This window comes from Chiloscyllium plagiosum, chromosome 12 (assembly GCF_004010195.1).
Source record: "Chiloscyllium plagiosum isolate BGI_BamShark_2017 chromosome 12, ASM401019v2, whole genome shotgun sequence".
NCBI classification, from domain to species: domain Eukaryota; kingdom Metazoa; phylum Chordata; class Chondrichthyes; order Orectolobiformes; family Hemiscylliidae; genus Chiloscyllium; species Chiloscyllium plagiosum.
Genome location: NC_057721.1, coordinates 78268248 through 78285948, shown reverse-complemented (window position 1 = coordinate 78285948; position 17701 = coordinate 78268248). Strand labels below are relative to the sequence as shown.

Here is a 17701-nt window from a genome sequence, read left to right as displayed (position 1 = left end):
CTCCTTTTCCACCTATCCACTCCACCCTCTCCTCCCTGCTCTATCACCTTCATCCCCTCCCCCATTCACCTATTGTATTCTATGCTCCTTTCTGCCCACCCTCACCCTCCCCTAGCTTATCTCTCTACCCTTTAGACTCTCTGCCTTTATTCCTGATGAAGGGCTTTTGCCCGAAAGGTCGATTTTACTGCTCCTCGGATGCTGCCTGAACTGCTGTGCTCTTCCAGCACCACTAATCCAGAGTCATAGAATCTTACAACACTGAAACAGATTCTTTGGTCCAACTTGTCTATGCCAACTAGATTTCCCAAATTAAACTAATCCCATTTGCCTGCATTTGGCTCATATCCCTTTAAACCTTTCCTAATCATGTACGTGAACAAATGCATTTTATATGTTGTAACTGTATCTGCATCTACCACTTGCTCTGGCAGTTTATTCCATATACCAACCAGTCTCTGTATGAAAAAAGTTGCCCTTCAGATCCTTTTTAAGTTTTTCCCCTCTCACCTTAAAATTGTGCGCTCTAGGTTTGAACACCTCTACTCTAACCTTATCTATGGCCCTCATGATTTTATAAATCTTGAGAAGGTCACCCCTCAATCTTATATGCTCCAATGAAAAAATCCCAGGCTATCCAGTCTCTGCTTAAATCTCAAACCCTCCAGTCCCAGTCACATCCTTGTAAATCTTCTCTCCGCTCTCTCCAATTTAATAACATTCTTCCTATAACAAGGTGCAAAGAACTGAACTCAGTATTCCAAATGTGTACTAACATTTGTATAGCTGCCCTGTGAAATCCCAGCTCCTATACTCAGCGGTCTAAGCAATGAAGCCAAGTGTGCCAAAAGCCTCTTCTCCCACCCTGTCTACCTGTGATACCACTTTCAAGGAACTATATACCTGAATCCCTAAGGCCTCTCTGTTTGACAAATTCCCCAGGGCCCTACCATTAACTGTGTAAGTACTGCCTTTGTTCATCTGACCAAAATGCAACACCTCACATTCATTCAAAATAAACTCCGTCAATATTCCTTGGCACATTGATCCAGTTGATCGAGATCCCGTTATACTTTTAGGTAACCTTCACTGTATTCCATGTCACCGATTTTGGTGTCATCCACAAACTTAATAACCATGTTTCCTTTTTTGTCTTCCAAATTGTTCATATAAACGACAAATAGCAATGGACCCAACACCAATCTCTAGGGAACACTACTGGTCATAGTCCAAAAAACAACCTTCCACTACCACGCTCTTGTCTATTACTCTCCAGCCAATTTGGTATCCATGTAGCAAATTCTCCCTGAATCCCATGTGATCTAACTTTACGAACCAGTCTACCGTGTGGAACCTTGTCAATGGCCTTGCTAAAGTCTACATAGACAAAGTCTACCGCTCTGCCATCTTCTTGGTCACACCCTCAAAAACTATCTCTAATTAACCCTTGCCTCTCTAAATGCATCTAAATCCTGACTTTCAGAATTGCCTCCAACAACTTCCCCACCACTGACTTCAGACTCACTGGCTTATAGTTCCCAGGCTTTCCCTTGCAGCCTTTCTCAAATAATGGCACAACATTAGCTTCTTCCCATCTCCCTGCATCTTACCAGTGGCTGTAGACAATACAAATATCACTGCTTAGGGGCTCTGCAATTTCTTCTCTAACTTCACATGAAATCCTGGGATACACTTCATCAGGTCCCAAAGATTTATTTAACTTTATGCTTTCTAAGACCTCCTTTTGTAATGTGGACTGTTTTCAAGGCGTCAATATTTATTTCCGCTAGTATCCTAGCTTCCATGTCTTTCTGCACAGTAGCTCGTCAGAGAAAAACTGGACAACCAATATAACTCAGATGTTGGGATGCAAGGACAGACCTTGTTACAACTGAACTGTGTTCTAGCTTGATAAATCAAGTACTATAGTGAATTTCATTATGCAGAGGAAAGTTGCTTCTAATTGTGTTTGTTTCAGCCTTCCCTCTTAGATATTTCAAATTCAAGAGCATTATTGGATTGAAGCAGAATTATACAAAGAGAAAAGTATTTCCTTTCAGCAGGAAAAAGTGATTCCTGATTGTCATGTTGATCCATGCTGACAAGCTGCAGCGAATGGTGACTTGCTCAGGTGGAAACAGTGTTTGTTTCAGCTCCTTCAGCCTGCTTCTGGCTCATGGAGAGATTTATTTGCTTCCTGTGCTTGCAGTAAATTTAGTTTCCTTTTCACATGAGTGTAATTTGTTTTTTGAGGAGCTGTGAGACCCCTACCTCATTTGCGAATTTGCAGTATATTAATCCATTTTACAATTTGAGTTCCACTGAAGATACAATACATAAATTTTTAATGGGCAGGATTTGTTTCTCAGACTTCCTATCTGACCACTTCTGACAACAGTCTCTCCATAGATGGAAACTGTAAATATTTTGTGTGTCAGACTGTCCTTCCCCATGTGCACAATATCTAAAATACATTTCTGACCTTCACCTCTATCGATCATTCTCTCCCAACCTGCACTATAAAACCCCATGCTGCTCATTAAATGATGTGTGGTGACACTGGAAAAAAGCACAGCAAGTCAGGCGGCATCTGAAGAGCAAGAGAATCAATTTTCTGGGCATAACCCTTCTTCATGATGTCCTGAAGAAAGGTCCTGCCCGAGATGTTGACTCTCTTGCTCCTCGGATGCTGCCTAACCTGCTGTGCTTTTTCCAGCGCCACACTTTATCAACTGACTCTCCAGCATCTGCAGTCCTCAATTTCTGCTACTAAATGATGTAACTTACTATTTGTGGAACTTGGGATACAAGATTAACCTTTGATGAATTTAATGTTTATTTTATGTTTGAACAATTTTCTCTTTTTCTGTACACATCTTTATTTATATGTTTTTGTATCAGACTTGCTAATTTTTCACTCTTGAAAATTACAGTTTTCAGAGTCAGCAACAGAACACTTCCCCTTCCTGGCATTAAAGTCTCCCAAGTTAGGTGTTGGGAGAGATGCAGAATGTGAGATGTAAGGTAAAGTTCCTTACATCCTGCGTGTCTTTGGGCAGATGATTTTATTTCTGCAGTCCTCTCAAAGGACTTTGTCCCAGAACTTTGCAAAAATGAAATAGAGCCATTCATGACTTAAATCAGCCTGTTCTTTACATACATTCCCATTTGACCGCCAATCTCACCAATTCTTGTAAGAAATGCCCAGGTCTCTAGTTGGCGTCACCTGGTCCTTTCTTTTATCAGAAAACCACTGTGCAGAGAAGGTCTTGGGAGTGCTCACAAAGTAGCAGTAAATCTAGCAGATTATTGATTCTTTGTTTTCATGATTGGGTAAAGGATAAAAATGGTGCTCATATAACCAACACCAAACATTCTTGCTACACCTGAGTTCAGGCTGTATCTGAAAGGCATGAGCTTCATGAAATTGGGATGATGTTCACAGGTCCACCATTGGTTTTGGATTCAATTTTGAAGTTTTATATTAAGTGACCTACAATGGAAGGGGATTGGCACAACATCAAAGGGTGTAACTTGAAGTGTGATTCCTTGATTGAAATTGGTAACGGGGATTGATGAGCCTTGTTGGAGGCTCATGTAAGCTCAGGACAAAATTTTTGAAATTATTAAAGGACAATGATTCATTTTTGTTTATTTTTACCTGTATGAATACCTAGGCTTTGAATAAGCATTTTTGCAGATGGCACTGATCCGACTTGCTGTTTGACTTTTTTTCTCTCTCCTCCTCTGTGCTCATTAAGATTAGATTACTTACATTAGATTACTTACAGTGTGGAAACAGGCCCTTCGGCCCAACAAGTCCACACCGACCCGCCGAAGCGCAAATCACCCAGACCCATTCCCCTACATTTACCCCCTCACCTAACACTACGGGCAATTTAGCCTCGCCAATTCACCTGACCTGTACATTTTTGGATTGTGGGAGGAAACCGGAGCACCTGGAGGAAACGGGAAGAATGTGCAAACTCCACACAGAGAGTTGCCTGAAGAGGGAATTGAACCCGGGTCTCTGGCGCTGTGAGGAAGCAGTGCTAATCACTGTGCCCACCGTGCTGCCCACATTAAGGATGCAGTAAATAACTCCCTGAATGGGATTCTTTCTGTACCAGGGTGTCTTCGGTTTAAATATAGGACAGAGAAGGTTGCAGGCCAGCTATACTCAATTGATCCAACATTTATTTCAAGTTCAGATCAGATGATAACTCTTATAGTGCAGACTCTTCCAATGATGAATTATCTTTGCTGTTAGATGAGGAATGCAAAGTTTTGCCAAATTACTAGCTATTTTGGACATTTGGACAAATGTATCGAGAAGGGCAGAAAGTTGTTATGTCTTTATAATAGAATGGAGGTATACTTAAATTTGCCAGTCTCAGTTCGAAAGTGGGACAATGCTGTTAGTTTTAAAGGTTATTTTGTCCTGGATTTTTTTTAAAAGACATTATAAAGGCAGAGGTGCTGGATTAGTTCATGAAAATAGCTTAAGTAAGTAACTAAGGAGGCTTTTGGATTTTTTAAAAACTGTTGAACAATGGAAGGGAAATGGCCAGCTCTCTCAGACCAGGCTTTCTAGTTTTTTTAGCTGCAGCAGTCAGAAGCTGTTTAGGGTCTCAGAAGGGTTGGAACCTTCAATAAATGATTCCTAGCTGCCATTTTCTCTGAAATCTTTCTTGACGTTGTTTCCTCCTGAAGTGGAGAACTGCATGTAAGAATCTGTGTCTGAATTTACCTTTTGCCAAGGGCTGTATTTATGGGATATTACTATATTGGGACAGTTAATTAGTCATAGGTACTGTTTCTATTATTTGGTTAAGCTTTCCTGTAGTAGTTCTAAATTCCTCTTTCTTTTGTTTGCATATTGACAAGAGTATTTAAATAAATTGTGTTCTGCTTAATGTCGAGTAGTTTGACCAGCTGCATCACATCTGGAACATGCACTTCACAATCTAACTTTAAAATAAGAAAGTAAGGTCTAGGCTACCACCTTAAATATTTCGAGGGGGCCTGGCCTGGACTGGTCTGTAAGATTAGGAACATGGCTACCCAAGTAAAAAAGTCAATTTGATTAATGTGGCTGCAATGTGTGCAATTTACAAGATGCACTGTGGCTATTCGCCAAGGGCTTCTTCAGCAACACCTTGCAAATCTGCAATCTCTACTGCTTGGAAGTGCAAAGAAATCTGTCACATGGAATCCTAGCACCTGCATATTTTCTTCGAAGCCAAAAAACACCTAACCTGAAAATACAGCACAGTTCCTTTTGCTGCCTTGATAATAGGTAGTAGACTGGGAGTTTATACACCAGTGTAAATTTGAATGCCTTGCTGTGTCTCACTGTAAGCTTCAGAGGAGATAGAATGAAAATTTAAAATAAATTTCAAGTGCCTCAATTTGTTTTCTCTTTTATTCTATGCAGTTAAAATTGCCATCTTAGTAAATTTGTTCAAGATTCTTTATCGCTTTCCTTTTCTCAAACTCCACTATAACATTTTAATGTCACCATTGGGCACGGTTCACCCGTAGTAACTCTATTGAATCTATGCTTGCAGATACATTTATGTAATGTTGTAACTATATTAAGTTTGTTTTAATGGCATTTATGCACATATCCTACCAATTACTCAGCTGTTGCTTGGTAACTGAGAGCAGGTAACTAGCCAGGAGTTAACTGCTGTATCAAATATTGTAGCTGGTCTTTACAGTAAGCATGGTTAGACTGGAGACTCTCAAATCCTGAGAGAAATTTGGAGTGCCATGAAACTTACTAAGGCTGTGTGTGATTTTAAAAGGAATCCTTCCTCTGCAAATTGTGTTTGAATAAATGCAGGCATTAACTGAGGACTCATGAGAGCCACTGTGAACTGAAACTGTGGTCGATGGGTTAGGAGACATATTCATAGTGTCTTTCTGAAAATAAATGTTTATGAAGGTGTGTAAATACTGGCTCCAGTTCTATCCTTTGCCATCTGGCTTTTGGGTGCAGAATAGAGGGTATCGCTTTCTACATAGAGATTAAAACAATCAGTTGTTCAAATCAAATTTCATTCTAACCCCTCTTCCCTATTCTTTTGGAGGAAAATTGCTTTGCTTCTTATGTCTGAAGGCTCACTGGTTTATGTCTGAAGTTACCGGCTCACTGGTTTATGTCCAAAGTTACAGGCTCACTGGTTTATGTCTGAAGTTACCGGCTCACTGGTTTACATATGAAGTTACCGGCTCACTGGTTTATGTCTGAAGTTACAGGCTCACTGGTTTACATGTGAAGTTACAGGCTCACTGGTTTATGCTTTCACTCGTGCTCAGGCATGTTAGCAAGGCACGATTTGTTGCTCCTGAGAAGAGGTACTAAGCTGCTTTTTGATCTGCTTCAGTCATTGTGGTGCACTCAATGCACAGGCTTAATTTGGCAGTTTAAAGGTTTTGATCCAGCAATAGTGAAGAAGCAGCAGATACACGCCTAATTCAGGATGTGGCTTAGAGCTGGAGATGTTTGCAAGCGTCTGCAATATTTGTCCACCTTGGCAGTAGATGCCCTATGTTTCCTCGAACCCATCAGTTTCTCAGGACCTTACCCAAGGGATTGGACTTCACATGGCCTCTATGCAATGACTCTTTGTGCTGTTTTTAAGAATGATCGTTTCAGAAAACTATGATAGAACTCAGCTTTGTTCAGAGGACACCATCCACTTGCAAATTGATTTCCTTATCTAGATTGTGTAGTTTTCTTTATGGGGTCTCCTCTGTATTAAATGTGTGGTGGGCAGAGTGTGTCTCATATTGTGTCCCCCTTCCCCACCTCTTTGGATCGTCTTCATTAATGAACAAGCTGTTTTTGGCATTGTCTGAGTTCGTTTTTCCTCCAATATTTGCAGGAGCGACGGAATCTTCCTTTTATGCGTGAATTAAGACAGCTGTTTGCTTTAATGGTTAGCTCCAAACGGAAATATGTGGATCCCTCAAGAGCTGTGGAAATATTAAAGGATACTTTCAAATCGAATGACTTGCAGCAGGTAAGATTTGGGTAGCAATGCACGAGACATTTCAAATTATTAAAATGTGCAATAAATTTATACCACATCTGCATCGTGCTGTTATAATTGATAAGTTCAGTTGATCATAACAGGCTGCAACTCAGCCGTTCAGATTAGGTCCCTACAATGTGCTCCATTAAGCTCACAAACTGAGCACTGCAATTGGTCTCATTATTTACAGAGGTCAGCTTGGAGAGCCACTCCTGATTGCTTTTCACAGACCTCTGCAAAAAATTGATCAGAGCTCAATTGACCATTTTTTTAATAAACAACCAACACTTGTGTCGTTCATGCATAGAGTTATCTCTTGGGTGAAGTCCAAAAGGAAGAGGCATTTCCAGTGGGACTAGAGCCAGCAAAGTTATATGTACCAGGAATTCTCCATTTCTAGCAAAGGAAAATAAAGATAAAAAATGAGCAAAAAAGAAATTACATATTGGGATTACTGAAAATGCCGGAGTCCACGAGAATGTAACCCTACCACACTGTTGACATTTTTTGATTTCCCATACCAACTGTAAGTGATTGTGGATAAGAGGTGCACAATTGCTACAGCTGACCTCATTCCTTCCCCTCCCTTTGTGCATTTCTTACCCGATCTTGTGAGGAGATTGAAAGACTGATGGCAGAGCTGTTTCATTTCCTCCAAATTTTGTTTGGCTTCCAGCAGAACTTTAGATAAATCAATAGCCAAAGACTAATGTGCAATATTTGCATGCTGGCAATCCACTGGCACTCATCGAGCTTATGATTTCTTACCTGTTGAACTAAATATCAGTGTATGATGTTTGACTATGGGAAGAGATCACTTTTTCTCTACTGACTACTATAAAGCATGTGATAGCACAGTTTACCAAGAAAATTATGATTGGACAGAGTCAATATGGATTTATGAAGGGAAGATGATGTTTGATAAAACTTTTGCAGATGTTACTTATAGCATAAATACAAGAGCAGTAGTGGATGTGGTGTTTTTGGATTTTCAGAAGTTGTGATAAAATCCCACGCAGGGAGTTAGTACACAAACTTCAAGAATATGAGATTGGGAATGTAGTACTAGGATAGATTGAGAAACAGATCACTGATGAGCAGTGACTGTGCTGGTACCAGAACGGTCAGTGTTAGGTCCACAGCTTTTCACCATAAAATTGAATTAATGATTTAGCTGTGGAGATTGATTATAATATTTCCAACTTCTAGCTCCAGGTTCCTAAGCTCTGATATTCTGTCCCCTAAACAATCCATTTGTCTTCCCCCATTAAGAAGCTCCTTCAAATCAACTTTTTGACTATGCTTCTGTCACCTGCCATGATAACACCTGATTTAGTTTGGTGTCAAATTTTGTTTGGTTATGCTCCTTTGAGGCATCTTGCTAAATGAAAAAAGGTGCCTCCCAGAGATCATGCAGATGTTTGGTCTTTTACTCAGTGTTCCTTCCTTCCCTGTTCTTGTCTACAGCAAGATGTGAGTGAGTTTACACATAAGCTTTTGGATTGGTTAGAGGATGCCTTTCAAGTGAAAACTGAAGAAGAGAGGTAAGCTTGGAATAATTTTATGGGGAAGACAGCCCCAGCCTGTTCAGCATCTCCCTATAGCTCAAACCCTCCAAACCTGGCAATATCCTTGTAAACCTTTTTGGAACCCTTTCAAGTTTCACAACGTCCTTCCTATAGCAGGGAGACGAGAATTGAATGGGTATTTCAAAAGTGGGCTTTAGCAATGACCTGTACAGCCACAACATGACCTTGCAATTCCTATACTCAGTGCATTGACTAGTAAAGGCAGGCATACCAAACACCGTCTTCACTACTCAGTGCACCTGTGACTCCACTTGTAAGGAGCAATGAACCTGCAATTTATCAAAGCATTGAGTTCAAGACTCACTGCAGAGACTTGAGATCAAAATTAGGCTGTGTTGAGGGAATGGTGCATTTTCTGAGGTACCATTCTTTTGATTAAACCGTTACCGGCTGACTGTCTGCTCCCTCAGGTGGAGAGTACGTATTACTTGAGGAAGAGTTCTTTTCACTCTCCAACCAATGTCATTAAAATTTTGGCCCAAATCTTCCAGTCTCCACTGATGTCCAAGGGAGGCGCCTGGACAGTTTGAACATCTGATAAGTAATTCCCCTACTCTTCCTGACCTTCTGACCTCTGACTTAGGGTTGAAGACCGTTCAATGGTAATTAGCTGAAGAGATATCCAAGAAATGTTAAACTGAAAAATCCTAATTAACTCCTCAGGAACCCCAGAACTGACCCACCATTCACTCACACTGTCGCAACTACCCACACCAATATGACAAGCCCCTAACCTGACCCAGCTACACCTTCTGACATGCTAACCTCTGACTATCCCTCCCAGCTTGACCCAACCCCTCTTCACCCTACCCTACTCTAAAATTATGCAATTCCCATAAGACATAAGGCCTTTCAAGTGAACATGAGGCATTGGGATCTCAATGTTTGTCTCATGTTGAGTTATAGTACATTGAATTTCCAGCGCACGAACAGGACATTCAACCTATGGGTTCAAGTTGGTGTTTTGGTTCTATGTTATATGCTTAGTGCACTTACAGTAGAATGGAGGTCAGAACATAAGGTGCTCTCCAGGAACAATCTAGAAAAAAGCAAGGCAAAAAACAAAAATATTTCTTCAAAAATTTTATTTCACATTGTGTCCATTCATAACTTGGCAGGATTGGATGGAATGGAATGCAGAAACTGGAATGTGGGCACCGGTAATGGATCATTGGCAAAAGAATGAAGAGGAGAAATTATTTACTCAGAGAAAAATTGTTATGATTTGGAAAGTATTCTGAGCTACCAGAAAGTATATTGGAACCAGATTCTACGGCAATTTTCAGTTGAATAAACACTCGTTGAAAAGGAGTAACTTGTAGGGCTGTGAATGAAGAGGGGGTGAAATGTAACTCATCAGGTAGCTCTATAAAAGAGCTGTGACAGACATGGTGGGTGGAATGGTTGCTGCCTTGCTGAAGATGCTGTGCTTGCTTACCCTAGTGCTATGCTAGTATGTATGGTGAAGTGTTTCTTTCTTGCCAGGGATGGTGAAAAACCAAAGAACCCAATGGTAGAGCTCTTCTATGGACGGTTCCTGGCTGTGGGGATGCATGAAGGTAATGTACGTCAAGCCCACCTTGTGAAAAAAATTCGAAGAATGTGAATAGGAGCTAGAATCATGTGTACAGCTCCTCAAGCCTACTGTGCCATTCTGTAACACCATGGGTGAACTGAGACGTCAATTCCATCTTCCGCAGCATCCTCATATTTGTTAGTGTACGAAAGTATATCGATAGCCTTGAATGTATTCCATGACTGAGCTTTCACAGCACTCTGAAGACTCCCAATTAAAGAAATTTTCACATCTCAGTTTTACATAGCTGACCCCTTATCCTGAGCCTGGGACCTCCTAGTTCTGGACTCTCCAACCCCTCATGCTGTTGAATCCACTTAACAGTTTAAAGTGTAACAGTAAGATCATCTGTTATTCTTATAATCTCCAGAGAATGTAGATTCATTCTGTGCAAACCCTTAATAGGATAACATTTTCCTCAAAATTAACCCAGTAAATCTTACTACATATCTTCTAAGCCAATTGTATCCTTGCTTAGATAAAGAGACTAAAACTGTACATTGGACCTCTCCAGAGTCTGATATAAATACAACACTATATCTTTACTGTCTACTCCTTTGCATTGAAAGCTAACGTTTTCATTCACCTACCTCATTGTTTTCTGTAACTTCCTTGTTAACATGGAGATTTATTGCAAGAACATTGGCATCTCTTAGAAACCTAGCTTTTTTTCAGTCTTGCACGATTAAATAAAAAAAAAATCTATTTATCCATTTTGGTAAGAGGAATGGAAAACTTTATAATTCCTAAATTACACTTCACCTTCCACAATTTTCCCACAATTTTATTGGATCTATGATTTGGAGGTGCCAGTGTTTGACTGGGGTGTACAAAGTTAAAGATCACACAACACCAGGTGATAGTCCAACAGGTTTATTTGGAAGCACTTGCTTTCGGAACACTGCTCCTTCATCAGGTGGTTGCCCGTCTATACCTCTGAAGCCTCGTTGCATCCTTATCATGACTTATTGTCCTCCTTTTTATATACCAATATTCCATTTATCTTTGTGCCATCAAATTTGGAAGCATTACAGTCAGGCCACTCATCTGAATTATTGTTTCAGACACTTATATTTTGATTTTTCTTTCAGCCAAGAGAGAAAGTTTAGTTGAGTCTTGTGGGGCTTTGAACACTCGAGCATTGCTGTCATGAACATAACAGATTAAAATTAGATTAAAAATCCATCTCAATTGTCTCATGACTATTTGAGGGCAGGTATTATACAGGTTACATGTGGACTAAAGATCCCACCTCATCAGTGTCCCCATCTCCCAGAGCAGGTACAACGTGTAGTTAGAAACAGAGTAAATTCCCTCTTCACTGTGCCAATCAAATATTGTCAAGTCAACTATAGAATGGGGTGAGATGCTGAGTATAATTCCCTCTACCCATCCCATCAAACATTCCCAAGCCACGTGTAGTTCAAGTTTGATATAGAACATCCTTTTCACTTACCAATCAAGGATTTGTTGCTGGGATTGAAGAATACATCTCTTTCTGTGATCCTAGTTGGAAAGGCACATGAAAATCGGATTACAAAGCAGCACATGTAAATTGAGAACTGGGTAGTGTTGAAATGTTAACATTCTTGACGTTACTGCTAAGTCTGATTCTGCACTTATCTAATACCCAAACTAGGTACTTGTAATTATGCTCCCTGGATTGTCATGTGGGATGTGCATGCATGTGTGTGTTTGGTGCAGGGGGGGGATGTTTACTGATTTCTGAGACCTAAATCTTACTCTATGAGACTAACTTCTACTTTCTCATTAGGGAAAAAGTTTGAGAATTCGGAGATGTTTGGACAGTACCCATTGCAGGTGAATGGATTTAAGGATCTTCATGAGTGCTTAGAGGCTGCAATGGTTGAAGGCGAGATTGAGTCATTGCAGGCAGAAAACTCCACCAATTCCGCAAAGTCTGGACAAGAGGTGCGTTGTCACAGAAGGGTACTTCATTGTCTCCTAGTTAATTCATTAGCATGTTTGGTGTACAGTGCTGGGTTAATGTAAGTCATCTTGCCCTGCTATAAATATTGATGCCATGAATTGCTGTAACAAAGGATTACAGTCTTAAGCTAATTGTGTTCACTCCTCATGATACTGAAAAATGGCTAGTGGGCATTAGATACCGCAAAGGCTCTGACAGCATTCCAGCAATAGTATTGAAGACGTTGCAGAACTTGCTAAGCTGCTTCAACACTGACATCTACCTGACAATGTGAAAAATTAATCAGATATGTCATGTACACAAAAGGGAAGAAATCCAAACCTGGCCCCTTTCCACACCCTTAGTCATCAGTAAAGTAAGGAAGGTGTCATCAACAGTGCTATCAAGCAGCAGTTGCTAAGCAATAACCTGCTCACTGATGTCACCTCTGGGCACCAGTGCATCATTACAGATTCAGTTTAAAAATGGACAAAAGAGCTGAGTTCCAGAGGTGAGGTGAGAATGATGTTCCTGACGTCAAGACTACATTTGAAAAGTTATGGCATCACAGAGCAAAACTGACATCAGTGTGTATTAGGAGGAAATCTCTCCGCTCGTTGGGGCCATGACGAGCATACATAAAGATGGTTGTGGCTGTTGAAGGTCAGTCATCTCAGCACCAGAACACCTCAGTAAGAGTTCCTCCAGGATGTGGTGTTGGCCCAGTCATAATCATTGCTTCATCAATGACTTTCCCTCCACCATAAGGTCAGAAATGGATGTTCACAATGTTCAGCACCATTCCTGAGTCCTCAGATACTGAGGACCAAGTGCCGCAAGAGCTTTTTAGGATAAACTAAAAGTAGGGGTCGTAATTTAAAAATAAGGGTTTGCCAATTTAAGTCAGAGATGAGAAAACACTTTTTTCTGTGAGTTGAGTTTCATTGGAATTCCCTTCCTCAAAATGCGGTAGATGCATCTTGAAATATTTTTAAGGCACAGGTAGATAGATTCTTGATTACAAAGAGGATGAAAGGTTAGCAGGAATGCACATGAATGCAGAATTGAGGTTAGCATAAGAACAACCTTGATTTTATTGAATAGTGGAGCAGCCTCAAAGAGCTAAGTGGCCTATTCTTGTCCATTGTTCATGTGTTCGTAGGTTTGGGCTGTCAAGTGCAAGTAATACTCCTGTAATACAAGTGTCACAAATGACCATTCCGAAAAGCGAAATTCGCTATCATCGTGACCTTCAATGGCATTACCATCACTGAATCCTCCGCTGTCAACAAATTGGAGTATACCATTCTCCAGAAACAGAGTTGCACTCTCCATGTAAAGACAAGTTGGAGATGAGGAATCCTGTAGTGAATGACTCATCTCCTGATTCTCAAAGCCTGTCCGCTATGTGCAAGGTACATCAGGAATGTGATGGAATACCCTTCACTTAGCTGGATGGGTGCAGCTTCAACAACACTCAAGAAAGTTGACACTATCAAGTACAAAGCAACCCATTTGATTGGCATTGCATCCACAAGCGTTCACTCCTCCAGATCCAACCCTCAGTATCAACAGTGTGTAGCATCTACAAGATGCATTGCAAACGTCCAACAAGGCTCCTTAGACAGCATTTCACAAACCCATGATGACTACCACTTAGAAGGGCAAGGACAGCAGATAGACAAGAACATGACCATCTGCAAGTTACCGTTCAAGTCACCTCACCATCATGACTTAGAATTATATCACTGTTCTCTCAGTGTTTCTGATTCTAAAGCCTGGAATTCCCTCCCCAACAGCATTGCAAGTATCCTAAACCAAATGGAGTGCAACGTTTCAAGAAGACAGCTCAGCACCACCTTCTCAACAGTATCTAATAATGGGCAATAATGCTGGCCCGACCTGCAACTCCCATATTGCATGAAAGAATAATAGTAAAGCTATTAAGACAAAACGCAATGCTGGAAATCTTAAACGGTTAAAAAAAAGGTAATTTTAAGGCAGTTCTTCTTTTGTTCAAAGGCACACTCTCTGTTTGTACCTGAAATGATGGGGTTACCATTTGGCAAAAAATAATGTTTCGTGGTTTTAAATACGTCACAAAGTGTTGCATTCCACTGATGATGTGAGTGACTTAATGAAGGTGACCTGACCTTAAGCTGCTGCCAAGAGGTCGAACAGCTTTGAAACATTTGAAATATCTGGATTCTTAAAAGAACCATTAATTAATAGATAATGGGAGTTCTTGAAATCTATAGGAACCTTAAAACTTGTTCCGCATTTCTATAAGATCATTTATGGTCTTGCAGTCTCAGATCTATTTTCATGTAAGGGAGAAAAAAATTCTTACCCTAAATTGAGGAGAAATTGCAGAACTCTGCAATACAGTGGAATTGGATGTCCCCCAGCATAAGAATGACAGTGAGTTAGCACAGAGGCACGGCAGGTGATTAAGAAGGCAAATGGAGCATTATGGTTTATTGCAAGGGGAGTGGAATATCAAAGTACACTTACACAAGATATTGGTGAGACCACATCCAGAGTAGTGTGTACAGTTTGGATCTCCTTATTGAAGGGAGGGCATAATTGCCTTTCGTGCAGTTCAGTGAAGGTCCATTTGACTGATATCTGGGTCGAGGGGTAATCTTAACAGGCAAAGTTGGCCAGGTTAAACTTGTATCCATTGGACATTAGAAAATAAGGAGTGATCTTATTGAAACATATGAGATTTGATGGGACTTGACAGGTGGATGTGAAAAAATGTTGACCTTTATGAGAGATAGGAGAACAAAACAACACTTGGTAGCAGCAGAGTATAAAATCTACAAGATGCAGTGCAGTAACTCACCAAGGCTCCTGAGTTAGTAGTTTTCAAACCCATGAGCTCCACCAGCTAGAAAACCAAAGGTAAAAGATGAATAGGAATGCCATCACCTGCAGGTTCCACTTGCATACACTCGACTGACTTGAAGCGATATTGCTGTTCCATCATTATGACTAGGTCAAATATTCTGGAACTCGTACTGGTATGTCCCTATGTAGTAAAGACCAGAATGATTAAAGAAGGCAGTTCTATCAGAAGGATGTTGTGAAACTTGAAAGGATTCAGAAAAGATTTACAAGGATGTTGCCAGGGTTGGAGGATTTGAGCTATTGGAAGAGGTTGAATAGGCTGAGGCTGTTTTCTCTGGAGCATTGGAGGCTGAGGGGTGACCTTATAGAGATTTATAAAATCATGAGGGGCATGGATAGGATAAATAGGCAAGATCTTTTCCCTAGGGTGAGGGAGCCTAGAGCGAGAGGGCATAGGTTTAGGGTGAGAGGGGTAAGATATAAAAGGGACCTAAGGGGCAACTTTTTCACACAGAGGGTGGTGCATGTATGGAATAAGCTGCCAGAGGAAGTGGTGGAGGCTGATACAATTACAGCATTTAAAAGGTACATAGATGAGTCTACGAGTAGGAAGGGTTTGAGGGATATGGGCCAAGTGCTGGAAAATGGGACTAGATTATGTTGGGATATCTGGTTGGCATGGACAAGTTGGACTGAAGGGTCTGTTTCGGTGCTGTACACCTCTATGACTCTAAGGCAACTCATCACCAGCTTCTCGAGGGCAGTTAGAGTTTGTTGCTAAATGCTAGCATTGGTTAGTGACCCTCACATCCCATTTAAGACTGGGGAAGTGTTGGTTTTGAATTCAGTGGAATTTTCCTCACCAGGTATAATTGGCACATTAAGTATTTTTAAGGCAGAGGTGGCTGTACTCTTGACTAACACCAGTAGAAAGTTATTAGGGTAGACAGGAAAGTGGAGTTTCAGTGGAAACTACCATCTGAGCAGCCAAAACCTTATTGAGTTGTTCAAGCAACTGAATAGCCTACTCCTGTCCTAATTTGTCTGCTCATATTTTGTTTAATCAAGTTATCTGCTCAGTCTGTTGGACTGCCCTGATAATCGTTTGCAGTTTGGTTAGATTGAGTACAAGGACTATGGGCCTTCAGTGTTGTGAAATGCACGGCAAGGCTAGTCAGAATTTCAAAATGCAGGTGAGAGTTCAGGTGTACAATAGAATCTTACAGTGCAGAAGGAGGTCATTTGGTCTATCATGTCTGTACCTGTTCCTGAAAGGACTACACACCTAATCCCATTCTCCAGTCCTATTAATTCGTATTTATCAAATATGTTCCAGGTCACTTTTGAAACCTCGTTTGGAACCTCCTACAAGAGAAGGTGCAAAACTTGACCTACTCTTGGGAAATAAGGCAGGGCAAGTGATTGAGATGTCAGCGGGGGAGCACTTTGGGCCAGCGACCATAATTCTATTAGATTTAAAATAATGATGGAAAATTATCGACCAGATCTAAAAGTTGAAGTTCTAAAGTGGAGAAAGGCCAATTTTGATGGTATTAGGCAAGAACTTTCAAAAGCTAATTGGCGGCAGATGTTTGTAAGTAAAGGGACGGCTGGAAAATGGGAAGCGTTCAGAAATGTGATAAGAGAATACAGAGAAAGTATATTCCTGTTAGGGTGAAAGGAAAGACTGGTAGGTGTAGGGAATGCTGGATGACTAAAGAAATTGAGGGTTTGGTTAAGAAAAAGAAGGAAGCATATGTAAGGTATAGACAACAGAGATTGAGTGAATTCTTAGAAGAATATAAAGGAAGTAGGAGTATATTTAAGAGGGAAATCAGAAGGGCAAAAAGGGGACATGAGATAACTTTGGCCAATAGAATTAAGGAAAATCCAAAGAGTTTTTTCAAATACAAAAAGGACAAAAGGGTAACTAGGGAGAGAAGAGGGCCCCTCAAAGATCAGCAAGGCGGCCTTTGTGTGGAGTTGAAAAATGTGGTGCTGGAAAAACACAGCAGGACAGGCAGCATCCGAAGAGCAGGAGAATCGACGTTTCGGGCATAAGCCCTTCTTCAGGAATGAAGAAGGGCTTATGCCCGAAACGTCGATTCTCCTGCTCCTCGGATGCTGCCTGTCCTGCTGTGTTTTTCCAGCACCACATTTTTCAACTCGGGTCTCCAGCATCTGCAGTCCTCACTTTCTCCTAGTTGGGCTTTGTGTGAAGCCACAGAAAATGGGGGAGGTACTAAATGAGTATTTTGCATCAGTATTTACTGTGGAAAAGGACTGTAGGGAAATAGATGGTGACACCTTGCAAAATGTCCATACTACAGAGGAGGAAGTGCTGGGTGTCTTGAAACGCATAAAGGTGGATAAATCCTCAGGACCTGATCAGGTGTACTATAGAACTCTGTAGGAAGCTAGAGAAGTGATTGCTAGACCTCTTGCTGAGATATTTGTATCATCGATAGTCACAGGTGAGGTGCCGGAAGACTGGAGGTTGGCTAATGTGGTGCCACTGTTTAAGAAGGGTGGTAAAGACAAGCCAAAGAACTGTAGACTAGTGAGCCTGACCTCGGTGGTGGGCAAGTTGTTGGAGGGAATCCTGAAGGACAGGATGTACATGTATTTGGAAAGGCAAGGACTGATTAGGGATAGTCAACATGGCTTTGTGCATGGGAAATCATGTCTCACAAACTTGATTGAGTTTTTT

General features: G+C 40.9%; 1 protein-coding gene across 3 annotated transcripts in view; it reads left to right on the top strand.

Moving 5' to 3' along the window:
* usp25 (ubiquitin specific peptidase 25) overlaps nt 1–17701 on the top strand; it is a 209958-nt gene that overhangs the window by 86325 nt on the left and 105932 nt on the right. For all 3 annotated transcript variants that reach the window (XM_043701415.1, XM_043701414.1, XM_043701413.1), the window contains exons 7-10: nt 6894–7031; nt 8511–8587; nt 10118–10191; nt 11983–12140. In XM_043701415.1, coding sequence (XP_043557350.1) covers nt 6894–7031; nt 8511–8587; nt 10118–10191; nt 11983–12140 — 447 coding nt within the window. The remainder of the gene's footprint in view (nt 1–6893; nt 7032–8510; nt 8588–10117; nt 10192–11982; nt 12141–17701) is intronic.